Source organism: Serinus canaria, chromosome 1A (genome assembly GCF_022539315.1).
Source record: "Serinus canaria isolate serCan28SL12 chromosome 1A, serCan2020, whole genome shotgun sequence".
NCBI classification, from domain to species: Eukaryota; Metazoa; Chordata; class Aves; order Passeriformes; family Fringillidae; genus Serinus; species Serinus canaria.
This window is the reverse complement of record NC_066314.1, coordinates 6388818-6403882: the sequence shown is the minus strand read 5'-3', so window position 1 is coordinate 6403882 and position 15065 is coordinate 6388818. Positions and strand designations below refer to the sequence as shown.

The 15065-nt window shown below is 47.1% G+C and overlaps 1 protein-coding gene across 1 annotated transcript in view; it reads left to right on the top strand.

Moving 5' to 3' along the window:
• Positions 1-4224: 4224 nt before the first annotated feature.
• CCDC3 (coiled-coil domain containing 3) overlaps positions 4225-15065 on the top strand; it is a 35445-nt gene continuing 24604 nt past the window's right edge. Inside the window, exons 1-2 of the mRNA XM_009086892.4 lie at positions 4225-5008; positions 5959-6133. Coding sequence (XP_009085140.3) covers positions 4599-5008; positions 5959-6133 — 585 coding nt within the window. The 5' untranslated portion in view covers positions 4225-4598. The remainder of the gene's footprint in view (positions 5009-5958; positions 6134-15065) is intronic.

Sequence of the window (15065 nt, the reverse complement as noted above, 5' to 3'; positions counted from 1 at the left end):
TAGAAAAGGGAAAGGGTAAAGGCCAAAGGGGACAAGAAAAGGCAGAAAGATACAGTGAAGGTGTAGCCAAAGATCTCCATCTATACCAACTACCTGATTCTTCTACTCACTTTTTTATTAGAATTCTAATTTATAGTACAGAAATGCTATGCATTTATTTTATGCATAGCATTTTATGCTATGCATAAAATAAATATTTCCAAACTCTTTGAGAAAACAGTGTATTCCCAGCTGATCCCAAAAGACAGGTCCAGTTTCTTCATGGTCATGATTACTCTTCAAAAGAAAAAACAATAACAACTATGGCCAGGAAATGCAATTTGTTTATTTTAAATAGGAATCAGCCACCCTAGTATTGGTACAAAAATAGTTAAATACAATGGACCAAATGTCAAACTATGAGAAGAATGACTCAAATTAGAGAAGCATAGATAGAAGAAGCTAACAAAAACATCTCTTCCTGTGGGGATGCTAGCACGGCCAAATACTCATCTTTGTAGGTCACCCAGTTTAAAGAGCAGTGCACAGGGGGAAAAAAATCTGGGTTTGATATTTTGTACCCTGGACTACAAAGGAATCACTGCAGATATATAAATAAAAGACAGCTGGGCTGAGGTTTCAGATCACCTAGACCCATCAGAAAGGCAGCCAGACCGAGCACTGTGCTCTCCTGTTGGATACCTGGACTAAGGCTCAACTCAGTCAATACTTTAGAAGCAAAGAAAGAGCAGAGCAATGTTTTATTAAATGGTTCCAATCACTTGCATTGCCACAGAAACAGCAGAGAAAATTACATAGCCCAGGGGAAGAAATCTTTGATTTAAATATCTGTGAAAATGTGTGAAAAAAAGGGAAGAGCTCCTGCCTGGGAAAATTATGAGCATGTCTCAAAGTCTACAAGACTATCTAAGCAGAGGAAGTGAATGAATAACTGTGGCACATGCATGAGTGGCTGAAAGTGCAGCCTGAGCAGTAATTGGCTCTATTGGAGCTCCTCTGATTAGCTGGTTTTGGCTACAGCACTTGTAAGACCCACGCTGAGTTCACAGTACAAAAGTATTCACACTGCATTGAAGAACGTCTCAGATCAGCCAGTGGATCCCTGCAGAGAAACAGCAAACACAGATCTGAAGGATGCAGTCTCCAGGGAGGGCTTTAAATCCTTACTTCATGTCACTAATTCCTCGTTATCTAGAGCTGGAAGAGAAAGGACTCCTGGAACGGATTCAGATGCTCCTGTTACTTTTCACTACCTCAGAAATGAAGGAAGAGAGAAGAAAATTGATGGTGCTTCTGTGGAGAGAAATTTAAGAACAAAATCACATTAATCACATGAATGTAGGTGGTTTGAATTCTTTACCAAAATACCCATCTGAGTTGCTAATGAACTGAAACAGCAGAGGGATCAGCTTATTGGTATGGGAAGGAAAGGTTACACATGGATAAATCTCCAGAGAGGCTCCTGACAGGGAGAGGTCTCAGCTGGGGACATGTCACAGAGGGCAAGGGAGAAAATGAGCCACCCCAAGTCCTTACAGTGACAGTGGGCACAGCACCAGCAAACATAAATGGAAGAGACCAAGGAAATCAGGCACTTCCAAACAAGATATATTTTTATGTGTAGACTTGCACACCTACTGTGTCTGCTCCAGGGTTATGGCTAAGACCCCCCCTTCAGCTCATTCAGCTCTAAAATCAATTCCATGGATGCCTGCTCTATCCTCAAAATGCTGACATGACCACTCTGCAGAATGACAGAGAAATTCCACAGATCATGAGTTATTTGTATCCACACTCTGGTAATCACCACCAAAACCCAATTTGGAGAGCATCAGCCAGCACCAGAGTATGCCAGCAAATGCTGTTGTGTTTTCTGAGCTGGCTCACTGATTCCAGCACCCTGATCAAATATAAGCACTTTAGGCTATTAATAGTAGCATTAAGGAGAGACTTCCACATTTTGCTTGTGAGCTGCCTGTCCTTTCTCCCCTGTCCTCCCTCCCAGCTAAATTATGTTGTGTTTTGTGGTGGCTAAATGAAATGTGAGGAACAGCAGAACAGATCACAGCTTAGATCAGATATGTCCAAAGCAGTTTGAGGACAGTTGACCATTATTTACTTGCAACACACAGTAAGCAGAGATGAAGGTTAAATGTGAAGCTTTTCTACCCGGAAGATATCAATCTTGTATGTATACACAGATGAAATAGCAACTGCGTTTCACACTAGCTGACAATTTGGTTCCCAGGACAAAACCAACCAAGCTGTGGTAACAAACATCTCTTCAGCTTCTCGGGGCTCTGCCTCCAGACAAGTGGCACTCAAGTAATAAAACACTCACATCTTGCTGCCCACACTGAACTCAAGATTTGTGTGGGTGAAGCTACCAGGCTCTGACACCAGTTGCACCACTTGGAAAGACATGGACAGACATGGAGACACCACCCTGGATGGGCTGAACATCTCTCCCACCACTTCCAGCTTCTCTCTTTATTCTTTGCCAGTATCCCAAGATACCATTTCTCACAGAAACCTGAGGTTCATATTAAAGCCTCCATTTACACTGGATTGCACAAAATGCCTCCAAAGCTGTCTCAGCTTTATCTGAAGTCAACAGCAGCCTCAATTCTTTGTTTTACTCTTTATTTTTTATTTATTTATCTAAAACCTACTGAAAGAGGCTCTGAAATCTTCTCTACCACAGTTTTGTCCCTTCAGGTTCCAAAGCAAAAAACAGTTTTTCCTAATGGTTAACATTAAAGAAATATTGAACTGGTTGGTATTTTGGGATTTCTTCTTTAAAAATGCAAAATTGTCTTTAAAACTTTTTTTCCTGAAAGTTTGAAGCAATTTGTTGATCTGTTGAGAAGCAGGGGAAAAAAAAATAGAAAAACTCTGTCATTCTGAATTTTTTTTAGGGAAAAAAAAATTTAAATCTGTTTATCTTTTAGCAAGAACCAACTTTGCTCTTCATGCATAAAGCTGTGGTTAAATATATTGTAGCATCTTGCCGTCATGATACAGGGATACTACTTTGTTAAACTCTTCAGCACACTGATGAGACTGATGAAACTATTCCAGAGGAAGACACTTGTCACTGAAACTGTTTTGTCTCACTGTTATGAAGTTGACTCAGCATTATTTAACTGCTGATTCATTATTTTGCACATTATTTTGAGCCCCAGTCCTGCACAAGGACCCTCCTATACCAGGAGCAGCATGAACATGGAACAAAGAGGCACCTTCTGCTTCGAAGAGCTCCAAGTCCTTGTAGAGGACTGGAGAGGCAGATGGAGACAGATGGAGGGTGAGATTAAAGGAACCAGCCATGACATGCTGCCAGACTTTAGGTAACTTTACAGCCAAGGAGATATTTAACTGTGACTGTGTCTCTATGATATTCATAAAAAAAAAAAAAAACAAAAACAAACAAACAAACAAACAAACAAACAAAAACAAAAACAAAACACAAAAAAAACCCCCACAAAACACAAAAAACCCCCACAACTCCAGAAGATTTTAAGTGTCCCATGCCCATTCCTGACTATTATTTCAAGTGAGATCAGATGTGGGAAAAGAAGAATACTGAAATAGAAAGAGGCTGTTGGAGGCTGTGAGTGGTGCAAGGCCCCCAGGGATCCTTGGGAGAAGCTCCACAGCAGTTTGTATGTAGGGAGAGGGTCAGTCTTTGAGTCTGGCAAAAAGCTGCATCAGACTGCTCTAGGATGAAGCAGTGGGCAGTGAAAATATATTGAGACCTGGCTTTTTACTTTTACCTTTCTTACCAGACGTATTTTGGAAAATGATTGCAGGCTAGTTCCTACACTTGCAAGTTTTTCTCCAGCCTCATTTGAAGTGGGAGAAGTGGATGACTAGAGTTACAAGTTTCTACACAAACACATCTTAAGTTTCCCAGGATTTTCTTTCCTAGGCGAGCCTTGTACAGCCCCCTGCTCCACTGGGACCCTTGCACTTCCAAAACCCTACGAGCCACACCTTCACCTTTCAAAGCCGTGGGTGCTCACCCCGAGTCCAGGGAGTGTCTGGCAGCAGCTGCGCTCACCCCGGAGTGTATCTGCCTTTCGCATCTCTGCTCTTCTACATCTTCCCTCTTCTGCAATCTCCGTCCTGTCCACCTCTTCCCTTTGCATTCCTCCTCTTTGCAACTCTGCCTTTGCATCCCTCCCCTTTGTATCCCTCCCTTTTCACCTCCCCCTTTGCACCTCTCTCACTTACAGCCCTCCCCTTTGCCTCTCTGCCCCCTTCGCATCTCTCTGCCTTTTCCCATCCCTCCCCTTTGCATCTCTGCTCCTCGCGTCTTTGCCCCCGTACACCTCCTGCCCCTCGCCCCTTCCCACTCCTGCCTGTCCGGATCTCAGCCCTCTGCGCTCTGCCCCTGGCACCCTCCACTCCTCCCTCCCGCCCCTTTGCACCCCCACCCCTCCGCATCTCCGCCTCGCTGCCTCCCAGCGCTCTCGCCCAGCCCCGGTCATCCGCAGCCTCCGGGGCAGCCCGCAGCGCCTCCGGGCCGTCTGTGCCCCGCTCCAACCCCCTGAGCCCCGGCCCTTCCCTGCCCGCCCGGCCCGGAGCCGCCCGCGATGCCACCGCCTCTGCCGGTGCCGGTGCTGGTGCTGGGGCTGGTGCTGGTGCTGGGGGGCCGGGCGGGTGCCGGGGGCGGCTGCCAGCTGCCGGCGGAGTGGCGGCCGCTCAGCGAGGGCTGCCGGGCCGAGCTGGCCGCGATCATCGTGTACGCGCGGGTGCTGGCCCTGCACCCCGACCCCTACGGCGCCTACAACTACCTGCCCTGGCAGAGGGGCCCCCCTGGCGGCCCCCAGCAGGGAGCGGGGGACCTCTTTTACTCGGCCGAGATCGAGCTGCTGTGCGACCAGGCGTGGGGCAGCATGCTGGAGGTTCCCGCCGGCTCCCGCCTCAACCTCACCGGCCTCGGCTACTTCTCCTGCCACTCGCACACCGTCATGCAGGGCTACGCTTATTTCTTCTTCCTCCGGTGAGTCCCGGGGTAGCGGGGTCCGGGGAGGGGTTGGCATGTCGCATCCCGGCTCCGGTGGATGCACGCCCGCCCCTGCCCGCAGGGTTCGCTCCGTCCCGCGGCCGCTCTCCGCGCAGCGCCTGCTCCTTTGCGTTTCCTCCCGCAGTTACATAGGGAAAGAAAAGCCCGGAACACCAAACTCCCGTAGTATTCCAGCATTGTCGGCCACCACATGCACGGGGAGATGCTATTGAGTAGCCCGTGGGTGCTGGTGCTTTTGTTATTACTGCGGGACGGTCACAGAGCCGGAGAGAGGCCAGCGGCTGTTTGCCGAAGTTTGTCGTGGGAGTTCAGAACCCATCCCCAAATACTCACCCGGTAGCTTTCCATCGACTCTCCTGAGTCCCAGCCAGACCCTGAGTTTGGGCTCATCGAAAGAATAAGAAAATAAACCACAATGTTGGAACAGAGCCATCTCTGTGACCTTTCAATTTGAGAGCATTTGCGAAATACTACTCAGTGGCTTGTTTTGAAATACTTGGTATATTCTTAGACTGGGTGCACGACAGAACTCATTTTAATGCTGTCTAGGGCTTAGTCTGCAGCAACATCTTTAAACACATTTTATTGACACAAGTTATTTATTGACTGCTTGAAGGAATACTTAAACTCTGGGCTCAAAGGCATAGTGATGCAAATTCAGTAGAAACTATGGCCCAAAATACAGATTTACCTCCTTCATGGTGTCTGCAGGGTGGAAGGAGCAGTTTGGTCCTTACTGCTGCTGCCTGATTCAGTCCTTGTGGTGGAAATCGTCATTTTGGTGCCAGGAGAGCTGAGAGCTACTTGCAGGCTAAAAGTCTGTGTGACTTTTTGTCGAGCCAGGCTGAAGTAGGACAGGTGACTTCTGCAGGAGAGAGAGCGCTGTTCATTTTCACAGCGGGCTGCCCCTGCAATTTGTGTTCCAGAATGGATGAGAACTACATCCTCCTGCCACACGGAGTCAACTTCCAGGAGGCGATTTTCCCTGACACCCAGGAGAACAGAAGAATGTTTGCCAGCCTTTTCCAGTTTTCAAACTGCTCACAGGCACAGCATGTGCTGAGCTTCTCCAGTGACTGGGAGATTCAAGAGGACAACCGGGTAAGGGATTTGTTTGCTTTCCAGTGCTTGTTTTCAAAGTGGGCACAGGCATTCCCATGTCCTTTGTGAACATATGTACATGAATGCAGAGCAGCAGGTCCCTGATTTTCCTGTTCCTTGGGTAGTATCAGTAGCAGAGTAACACACTGGTGAGGAAATATTAAACTGTTTTCAAAGCTGACCTCTGTGTTAACCTCTTTGGCTTCACGTGGACCTGAGCAAATCTTGGTATCAACTTGTTAATGAACAATAGGTTAAAAATAGTATTACTTGTGATCTTGTCCTCCTCCACCCAGATAATTTCTGGGTTGGCTATCTCTAGACCTCTTTTTTTAATTTCAGCTGAAATGCTCAGGAGCAAATCTTTGCTTTTGAACTTCCGTGTTCATCTCATGTAGTGAGAGCAGTGCCTGGACCATGACAGACTGTAAGGGATTATTCTTGCCTGACTCCACATAACAGCATAAACATCTACTGAACTAATCACCCTGAGCTGCCTTTGTAGCAGCTGGGGAAAAAAAGGCTCTTAAGGGCACATTTCATGTGAGTGATGAGGGCAGGGTTCCTCTGAGTGGTGCCAGCACTTACTTCTGAACAAGACAGATGAAATGTCTCTTTCTCCTTTCAAGGAAGGCCACAGAAAGCAGTTCACCCTCTAGGCAATCCTCCCTTAAGAACATCCAAAGAAGCCCACTGTTGGTGGCTTCTGAGCCCCTTTATGGGATCGTAGTGTGTGTAATAAATGCAGGATATTAACAAATGCTTATTTGGCAGAGAGGAGCGACATGTTGTCATGTGTGTGCATGTTCTGGATGTGCATATACTTTTGAGGAAGTGGAACTTGGAGAGCTGGTTTAGTGCTAAACTTTGTTTTGTGAGGCTGGCAGTTTCCCCTGGTATCTGAGAACATTTTAAGCACCTCTCTAGGTCAGGATGGACGGGACAGGTGTCATTGCTTGTGTCTTCTGTGGATTTACCCAAGGCATGATGTTTATGTATGACAGCAGATGTGTGAGTGGCTTGCTTGGGAGATGGATGGAGGGAATTCAGTAGCTGGCTGAGCCTTTTCCTTTCACCACCTGGCCAAATGCCAACATACAAAGTTTGAGCTGCTGTGTGGCCATCTGGCCAGTGACACAGCTCTTCTCCTTGGGATGAAGAGTGAGCAAGTGTTTTCTTGCTGCTGATATTTTTGAGGTAGGGAGTGTGGAATGGTGCTGTTCAAATATATGTGTTGGGACAGCAGCAGAAAAAAGAGAAAATTAGTTATCCTACAATTAAATTGCAGAGCTGTAACCCTGTCTGGGCAAGAAGGAGATGGAGAGCCCTGGTTCCAGCCCTGCCTTCTCCCTCCCACCCCCTGCTCCCCAGTGCCACAAGCAACATACTTGGCAAGTAAAGGTGCTGCTGCTGCCAAATCCACAGATTTTTGTCCAGGGGAGCAAAGTGACATTGGGAGGCCACCAGATCCAACTGGCAGTGTCTGCTGGTGATGCCTCTGCACTGTTTATTTCGTCATGCTGAGCTAAATGTAGGGGATCTTGATGGGCTGGTTTATGCCAGTAGTGAATCTCACCAGTCAGCCTTAATGGAAATCACCAGGCAGAAGCCCCCAGGGTAAGTTGAGGCAACCCTCAGTGTATGTATCAGAAGTGCATTTCAGCTGTTGCACTCTTTGACCTGTGCAGCTGTGAGCAGACTGGGGGGGACCAGAGCTGCTGGTCCCACTGCCGGGGCCGGGGGCTTCACATGCTTCAACCCCCACCCATCCAGGGAACAAATTCAGCACAACTGATGGACACTTTGTCTCACCCTCATAGTGAAAAGTAAAAGCTTCCTCTGCACCAGTTAAAAATAGATGGGACTGACTGTGCTCCCATTCAGCTCCTGCATCTGTGTTTGCCCAGCTGAGCGCCAGCTCCCGGCGCCTGCATGCCCCAGCCTGGGAAATGGATGACATTTCTGCTGCTGCAGTATTAGGAATTTGTTCCTCAGCTCTTCCCAGGTACAGGTTTCTTCATGTCTCCTTCCTCTCTCTGCCTTTTTACCTGCAGTGGTGGATTTCCCGTTGTCACTGTGTCTGTTCACATCCTGTCACAGTGTGAACAATCTCCACTTCCGAGTGTGCTCGGCTGAGCTGCCCCATGCTGGCTCCTAAGCTGAAATCTGTGCTGTGTGCCAGCTTCATGGCACAGACACTGAACATAACTCAGAGCGTTACTCCTGAAGTTTTTGAAAAAGAACTTCTTTGGGAACTTGGGTACATCCAAAGGGAGGTTCTGTGATGGTGTCAAGTTGGGAAGAGCTTGGACAGAGAGAAAAGGGCTGTCTGATGAGGCTCATAGTGTAGTGAGGAGTCAGGGGTCTCACTAACTGCTGTGTACTGACATAAATTGCTACTTAAAATATATCATGGATGTTTTGTGCAATCAGAGAGGAGAGGTAGAAATGTAGAGACATTCTGAGCAGAAGACAGCTGGGATGAGAGTCTCATCCAGGAGTTCATAGGTAGGGTCCTGACTCCAGGTGTTGGAACAGCTGCATGCAGGGACAACTTACAAAGCAGCAGGCCAGAAGAGGTTTGGAATAAAGGAATTACGAAATTTTCTGTTTACAGACAAATCCCATACTCTGAAAGATTTTTGGAATCCTGCTCTTGATATGTTTCTGGGGTGGACATTTCAAGAGAGATTTTGGTGCTAGAAGCACGTGCAGCTGCAATGGATAATTTGTGTTTGCAGCTCTGGGATGCTCAGCCAGATTGTGAGAAAATCCCAACATGGATGAGTGTCTTTGCCTCATGTAATGCTACTCTAAGCAAAGAGTCCCTTCTGCAGGGTGTGCTTGAGCTGGCCATGGAGCAGGTGACCCAGAAGTGACCACTGACATGTTGCCCTCCTGCTTGATCTTCTGTCTGCAGTGCTCCTTGCATGCAGGCAGCCTTGTCTAGGCTGCCCAAGGGGTAGAGTGAGGAAAACACTGACAGCTCCTTCTCCTCCTTCCAGCAAATGTGTCTGATGATGCAAAGGAGAGCAAAGTGATGTGCAGGAACTTTTTGGATGCACTGGGATGTGCCACCTGCCTTTTCCATCATGGTAAAAGGCTTTTAATTTTTGGAAAGTCCCATGGCGTGTGATGAAAAGAGGTCAGACCCAAGGCATATCTCACTGAGTATAATACTTTCCTCATCCTGGGCCTGCTGCTTTTGCTGTAAGTTAATTCCAGCTGCATTTTTAAGTCCCTTGCAGTCTGGGCTATGAGCCAAATACTGCTTTCCATAGTTTTCCAATAACCCTACAATCTCATGAATTCACTTAGGCTCTTGTTCTGGCCATTTCAAAGTGCAGTGATTGCTCCTGCTATTGTTTCTTTAGGCACTTGCATTTTGGCCTCCATGTTTGCAGAGGCAAAAACTAATGTGGCTTCATCTTGACTTTTTGTCTCAGCCCCTTAGTGATGTTTGCAGATCTCTTGTTTTACTCCAGCTGGTTGTTGCAGTGGTTTCCACAAGGTTGTTTCTAAAACCAAGGGATGATGCAGTACATTGGGATTGAAGTCTAGCTCCTCTGCAGAGTTTCACCATTTTAGTGCAAATCTAGGAGCTGTAATTTCTCCTTCTGGCCTTCTGCAGGGTTGTGTGATCTCATAAGGAGGACTTTGTTGCTTTGTCTGCACACAAGGGATAACAGGAGAAGTGACTTGAGGTCTGGTGTCGAGAAGGACAGTAGAAATCTCTAGCAGCACTTGTAACTATTGTTCACAGGGGCCTGAACTGGTTTTGTCAGCGGGTTGGTAAGGAAATGTGTTCTTTTGTCCTCCCCCTTTATGCGTGCAGGAGAGCTGCAAAATGACCCCATGTGCATCACAACAAGGGATCGATGTCAAGCTGTCAGTCCAATTGTGAGCAACAGTGACAGCACTGAGATAAAGTCCATGAAATTAAGGAGTCCAATAACTTCAATTAAGCTCAGAGATTGCAGGGGGAGACTATACCTATTATTGAGCCTCTCTCCCCGCATTGACTCAAGCAGCAGAGCCACAACCACACAGTTATTTCAATTGATTTAGATGAATGGACTCACCTTCTGAGAGACCTCCAGAGCTTTATCTGGAGGTATTATCTCTAATAATAGAGCTTTTATGGGAGTAGTCGGTGTCCCAAATAAAAAGCAAGGTAATTAGTGGGTTAGCCTGGCAGTCTACAAATATCTCTTTAGCATCTTTGGGTTTGGATCTTCTCTGGTGGCACCATGGCTGCTGTAAGAGACTAATGACCTGACTGGGACACCTGGAAGACTTTGGAGCAGCTGAAAAGGGAACTAATAAGAAAAGCAATGTAATTGCATAAATGGCCTTGCCAATACTGTGCAAATCAAAAATTAAATTAAATTGCATTCTTCCTCTGTGGAAGTAGAGGAATAATTTCAAAATTATTTGCATTTTAGCAACTCCTGTGTGCATAGACTGGGAGCCACTGGGTTGGGTGAATCCCTGAGCCCATCTGTGGGCAGCAGCACATCTGCTGGTCCCAGCCTGTCTCTTCCCTGATGCTCTCAACCAGGTGAATGGCAGAGGGTCTCAGTCAGTGACACTTTACAGCACCACAAGGACACAAGCCACAGAGAAACAGCCACTTGTACTAGAGCTCCTTGCCTACCAGAGAAGGGCTTGTTCATGTGATGTGTGCTAAGGGGACTTGTTTTGATCCATCTCCCAGGCAACATGCCCTCAGAAAGGGGGAAGAAAGAAGGAAAGTTGGGGAAATCCCTGTAATTTTTCAGACCACCCTGATTTTGAAAGTGATTAAATAGTGTTCTGTCCAGAGAGAGCCTGAGCTGCCTTGGATCTGTGGGCCAGAGGTCTTCCTGTGGTGGCTGAGATGGACACTGCTGATGCCAGAAGTGATTCTGCTCTGTGAGTCTTGCAAATCCTGGCCTAGGAAAAATGAGCTGATAACTGTGTTGTCCATGTTATCCACAAAATTAAAATGAAAAAGTAATATTTTTTTTCTCTTAATTAAGTTAAGAGCTTCTGCTCTTGCAGAGTTCCCTCTCTGCTCTGAGTGCTGGGAGATGAATTTCAAGACTGGAAAATGCTGCTCACAGAGTCCAGAGCCAGCTGTTTTAGGAGAAGAATCAGTCTGAAAAAGAGCAGGTAGCATCCAGGCTTGGTGGAGACAGTTCTCTTTAACTCCCATGTACTGAGTTTTTGTGTGTGCTTGTGGCATGAGCTGCATAAGACATTCTCCCTTCTCTGGTCTTAAGGCACTAGGGAAATATAAAATAATCTCAGTTAAAAACAGTGCTACGTGGCAAGGGCAGTACAAAAAGACCTCAAAATAGAATTGAAGTGAGGTCCAATATCTAGAGGTTTGAAAATCTTCTTTTACATGTGGTTTCTTGCCCTGCCATTGGTTAGAGGAGCTGTTTCTCCATGAGCCATTATAATAGCATGATAGAAAGTGCCATCACTTCTGGGTTGTTTTCATAGTGATTTACAGAGCTTTTGTTTTCCTCCCAGAAACCCACCCAGGGTGAACCCCCTCCCTATGATCTGTGTTTAATTTGAGTACATTTAAGCAATATCAGATGAAATGGAGAACTGCTGAGAAGTGTCTGGGGCAAGGGAAGACCACAAGACAATTGATATATTTGGGTAACATCCCCAGGAGTCTTTTGGCACAGAAATGGCATTGATTCTTTCCCAAATCTTCACACCCAGGGTGTGGTAGGGGACTCTTAGAGTTCTGATTGGCATATCCCTATCAGTTTTCTATCTTTCCACACATACACAGGCTGATAAAACACAGAGTAAAAGATTACAAAGGAATACACAATAGCCTTATCCACAGGATGTTTCCATTGCACATGGTCTTTTTAATATTTATAGCAGCCAGAAGGTGTTCTAAGCAGCGCTTCCCAGAAGAAAAAGGGGCAATAACTCTGGTTTTCAGTTGTTTCTTAGAGGCACATTATTTCTGTTGGGGTAGATTGGCTGGTTTTCATACACAATGTAGGATGGATGACCTGATGTAACACGGGAGCCTTGGATTTGGTATCATTTGTGAACAGTCAGAATTTGGGATTGAAAATGGAACTTTTCCCCACCCATCTGAACTCTTGTCCCCCATGGCAGCCATGCTGGCAGGGAGGTGCTGAGGTGAGACCCCCCTTAGCACCCTCCTGGTACCAACAGGGGACCCCCAAAGAGTGCCACAGCTCCTGGTGAACGTGTCTGGACCATTGCTGCCTATCAGGCATTGCAGATTGCTCCAGAGCACAGCTCTCTCTTGCTGTGTCTCAGGCACATCCAAGTACATAATATCCTTAAAAATATCCAATTTCCAGCTCACCAAGCAAGGAAATACCAAGACAATCAGGGGTGGGTGTGTATGTATGTGCTGGTGCCTCCTTGAAGGGTGAAGCAGCAATCCTTCCAGGAACTGGCAGGGAAGGGAGACCCACATGGCTCCAGGCCTCTTTTAATTATCCAGAGTCCCACTTTAATGAAGTTCTGCCAAACTCTCTAACTCATTCCATATTTCGTGGCACAAGGCTATCTGCTGCTGTACTTGAGCTTGGTGGTGAGCAGGCATCTGACCCCAGCCCCAGGACACCTTTTGGGCTCTCTGCCTGGCTGGTGGCCACAGAGGCACTTCATAGTTGTAGGCTGAGCTCTGCATGTTGAGAGAGACAAAGGTGGGGCTGAAGGGACCCTGTTGTCCCTCCTCTCTTTCTGTCTGCAGGGATGCCATAGCCTTGGGCTTTCCCAGACATGGCTGGGACAGACATGGCTTTTCAAGCCCAGCAGCGCTTTGTTAGCTGGATGAAAAGTTTTTTGGGAGCCCCTAACCTTAGGAAGCCGCTTAGCCCAGGGCCAAGGCACTGTGTATGGAGGAGAGATGGAATTTTGATTGAGCTGGTCATGTTCCCTCTATGCTGACACCGAAGTGGCTGAGGGGGGTGATACCTCCCTCAGGAGAGGGGGGCAGGTTGAAGGCTGAATCCCACCCTGAGCATCCACATGTGAAGATGGGCTGGGAATTGCAGCATTGTAGTGAGCAGTGGACCTCTCATCCATCCCTTCTGGACATGTAATGGGAAAAATGGCAGCTAGAAGACATGAGGAGGCTGACTTCAGTCCGCTGTCTCCTTTCCTGTGTGTGAGTGATATCTCTGCTTTCCTGCCCTCCTGTTGATGGCCTCCCCAGAGTGGGAAAGTGAGAAGGGACATCCCGCCACTGTGAAAGATGAAGGGAGAGGTGCAGGGAAAGGGTTGGTGTGAATCTGGGTTGTGAAATTGAGTAGTGCAGGGCAATGGATGCTTGAAAAAGCTTGTTTCCACAGCCAAATCCCCTTCCTCAACAGAGGTTTGTGTACTCAGGGTGCCCCCCAGATACCTGGGACATATTCTCCAAGGAGAAGAGTTGAGGTTGGTGTTCCTAAGGTGGATCATCTTACTAACCCAAGGCAAAACAGAATGTGCAGTCCAAAGAAGCAGATAGTGGTTTTTTTTGATCCAGTCAAGCTTACAAGTCATAGTTCTCCCATGACATTTCAGTCTCAGTGGGTGGAGGTGCTGACTTTGCCTGGGAGCCACTGAAAGATGCTCAGATATGAGTCCTGGCATCCTGCTCACAGTAATACACTGGGGCTATTCCAGTGCTTTTGGCTGGGCTGGGAGCAGGAGGGGGAAGCAAACATCAGAGCTGGCTGCAAATGGCTCTTCACCTGCTTGGATTTTCCTAGAGCTTGTTTTGAGCCAACTCTTGGGGAATACATTCAGAATGAGTCTCAGGCAAGTTTTCTGGAACAAGATCTGCCAAAATTAATGAGGGAGATACCCATAATTTGTGTTGTTCAACCCAGTTATGGGAGCCACCGTGCCCTTCTGTAAATCTGTGAGTCTGTAGATGAGTTGGATGGTTTTTGTGTGCAAATACTTTGTGTTGGTCAGCAGGTGGAAAGGATGATTCATGTAGATCAGCAGTCCTGGACCAGGATCTCTCCTTGATGAACCTGATCCTCCTACAGGCACTGTGAGCAGACCTGTCCTTTGGGTTAGTTGCTGTTGACCTTGAAACCCAGGGAAAGTATTTATTTTGACTTTTTCTCTCTCTCCTGACCCACGTGTGAGACAGACACGGAAAAAGATGAAGCAAAAGATTTATTAAGATCAATGGCCACCAAAATCCAGCTGACAGCTGGCAGACAGGACACCTGTGATGCTGCCTGTAACCAGATCAGCCATTGTGGCTTGAAGGGAGATGAAGTCTTTTAATCTGGGACAGATTTTCTCCCAGCCCATACATTTTGATGTTTATTTTCGCAAATGACAAGCCAAGTTGGCTCTGAGGCAGCAGGAGTTCAAGTCCCTAATGGAAGCTGCAGACGGAGCCTTTTACAGCTGGTCCTGCCTCCACCAGCCAAGAACCTTTCCAAATTCCCCTGGAGAAGTGTCCTTGCCCTGTTGTGCTCAGCCAGGAGCAGCCACGTGGTGCCAGGCTTGGCTTGGCCACTGGCCCTGGCAGTGCTCAGCCCCTTGCAGCAGCTAATGTGAAGTGACAAACCAAAGTGCCTGGTTTCAAGGGACTGGGAACATATGGTTTTGGTGGACCAATTGCAGCTGGTTGCTGAGCAAATCATTGCAGGTGCCTCCAGCAGCTGATGCAGTGACTCCCTCCTCTTGCTGCCCCAGTCTGTCAACTTTTTTTGGAACAAGGCTGCTGCAACTGTTAGTTGAGTCATCTGTGAAAGGAATGACAGCAGGGAAAAACACACTGAGAGGCAAGTTTCCATGACACTGTAAAATACAAAAGGAAAATAATATGACTAAAAAGCCAGGTCTGAATTTCTGCCCAAAAAACTTAAGAGCAAGCAAGGAAACAAATATTTCCTGAGATCTGAAAGCAGTTAATCGACTTCTTCTGCAG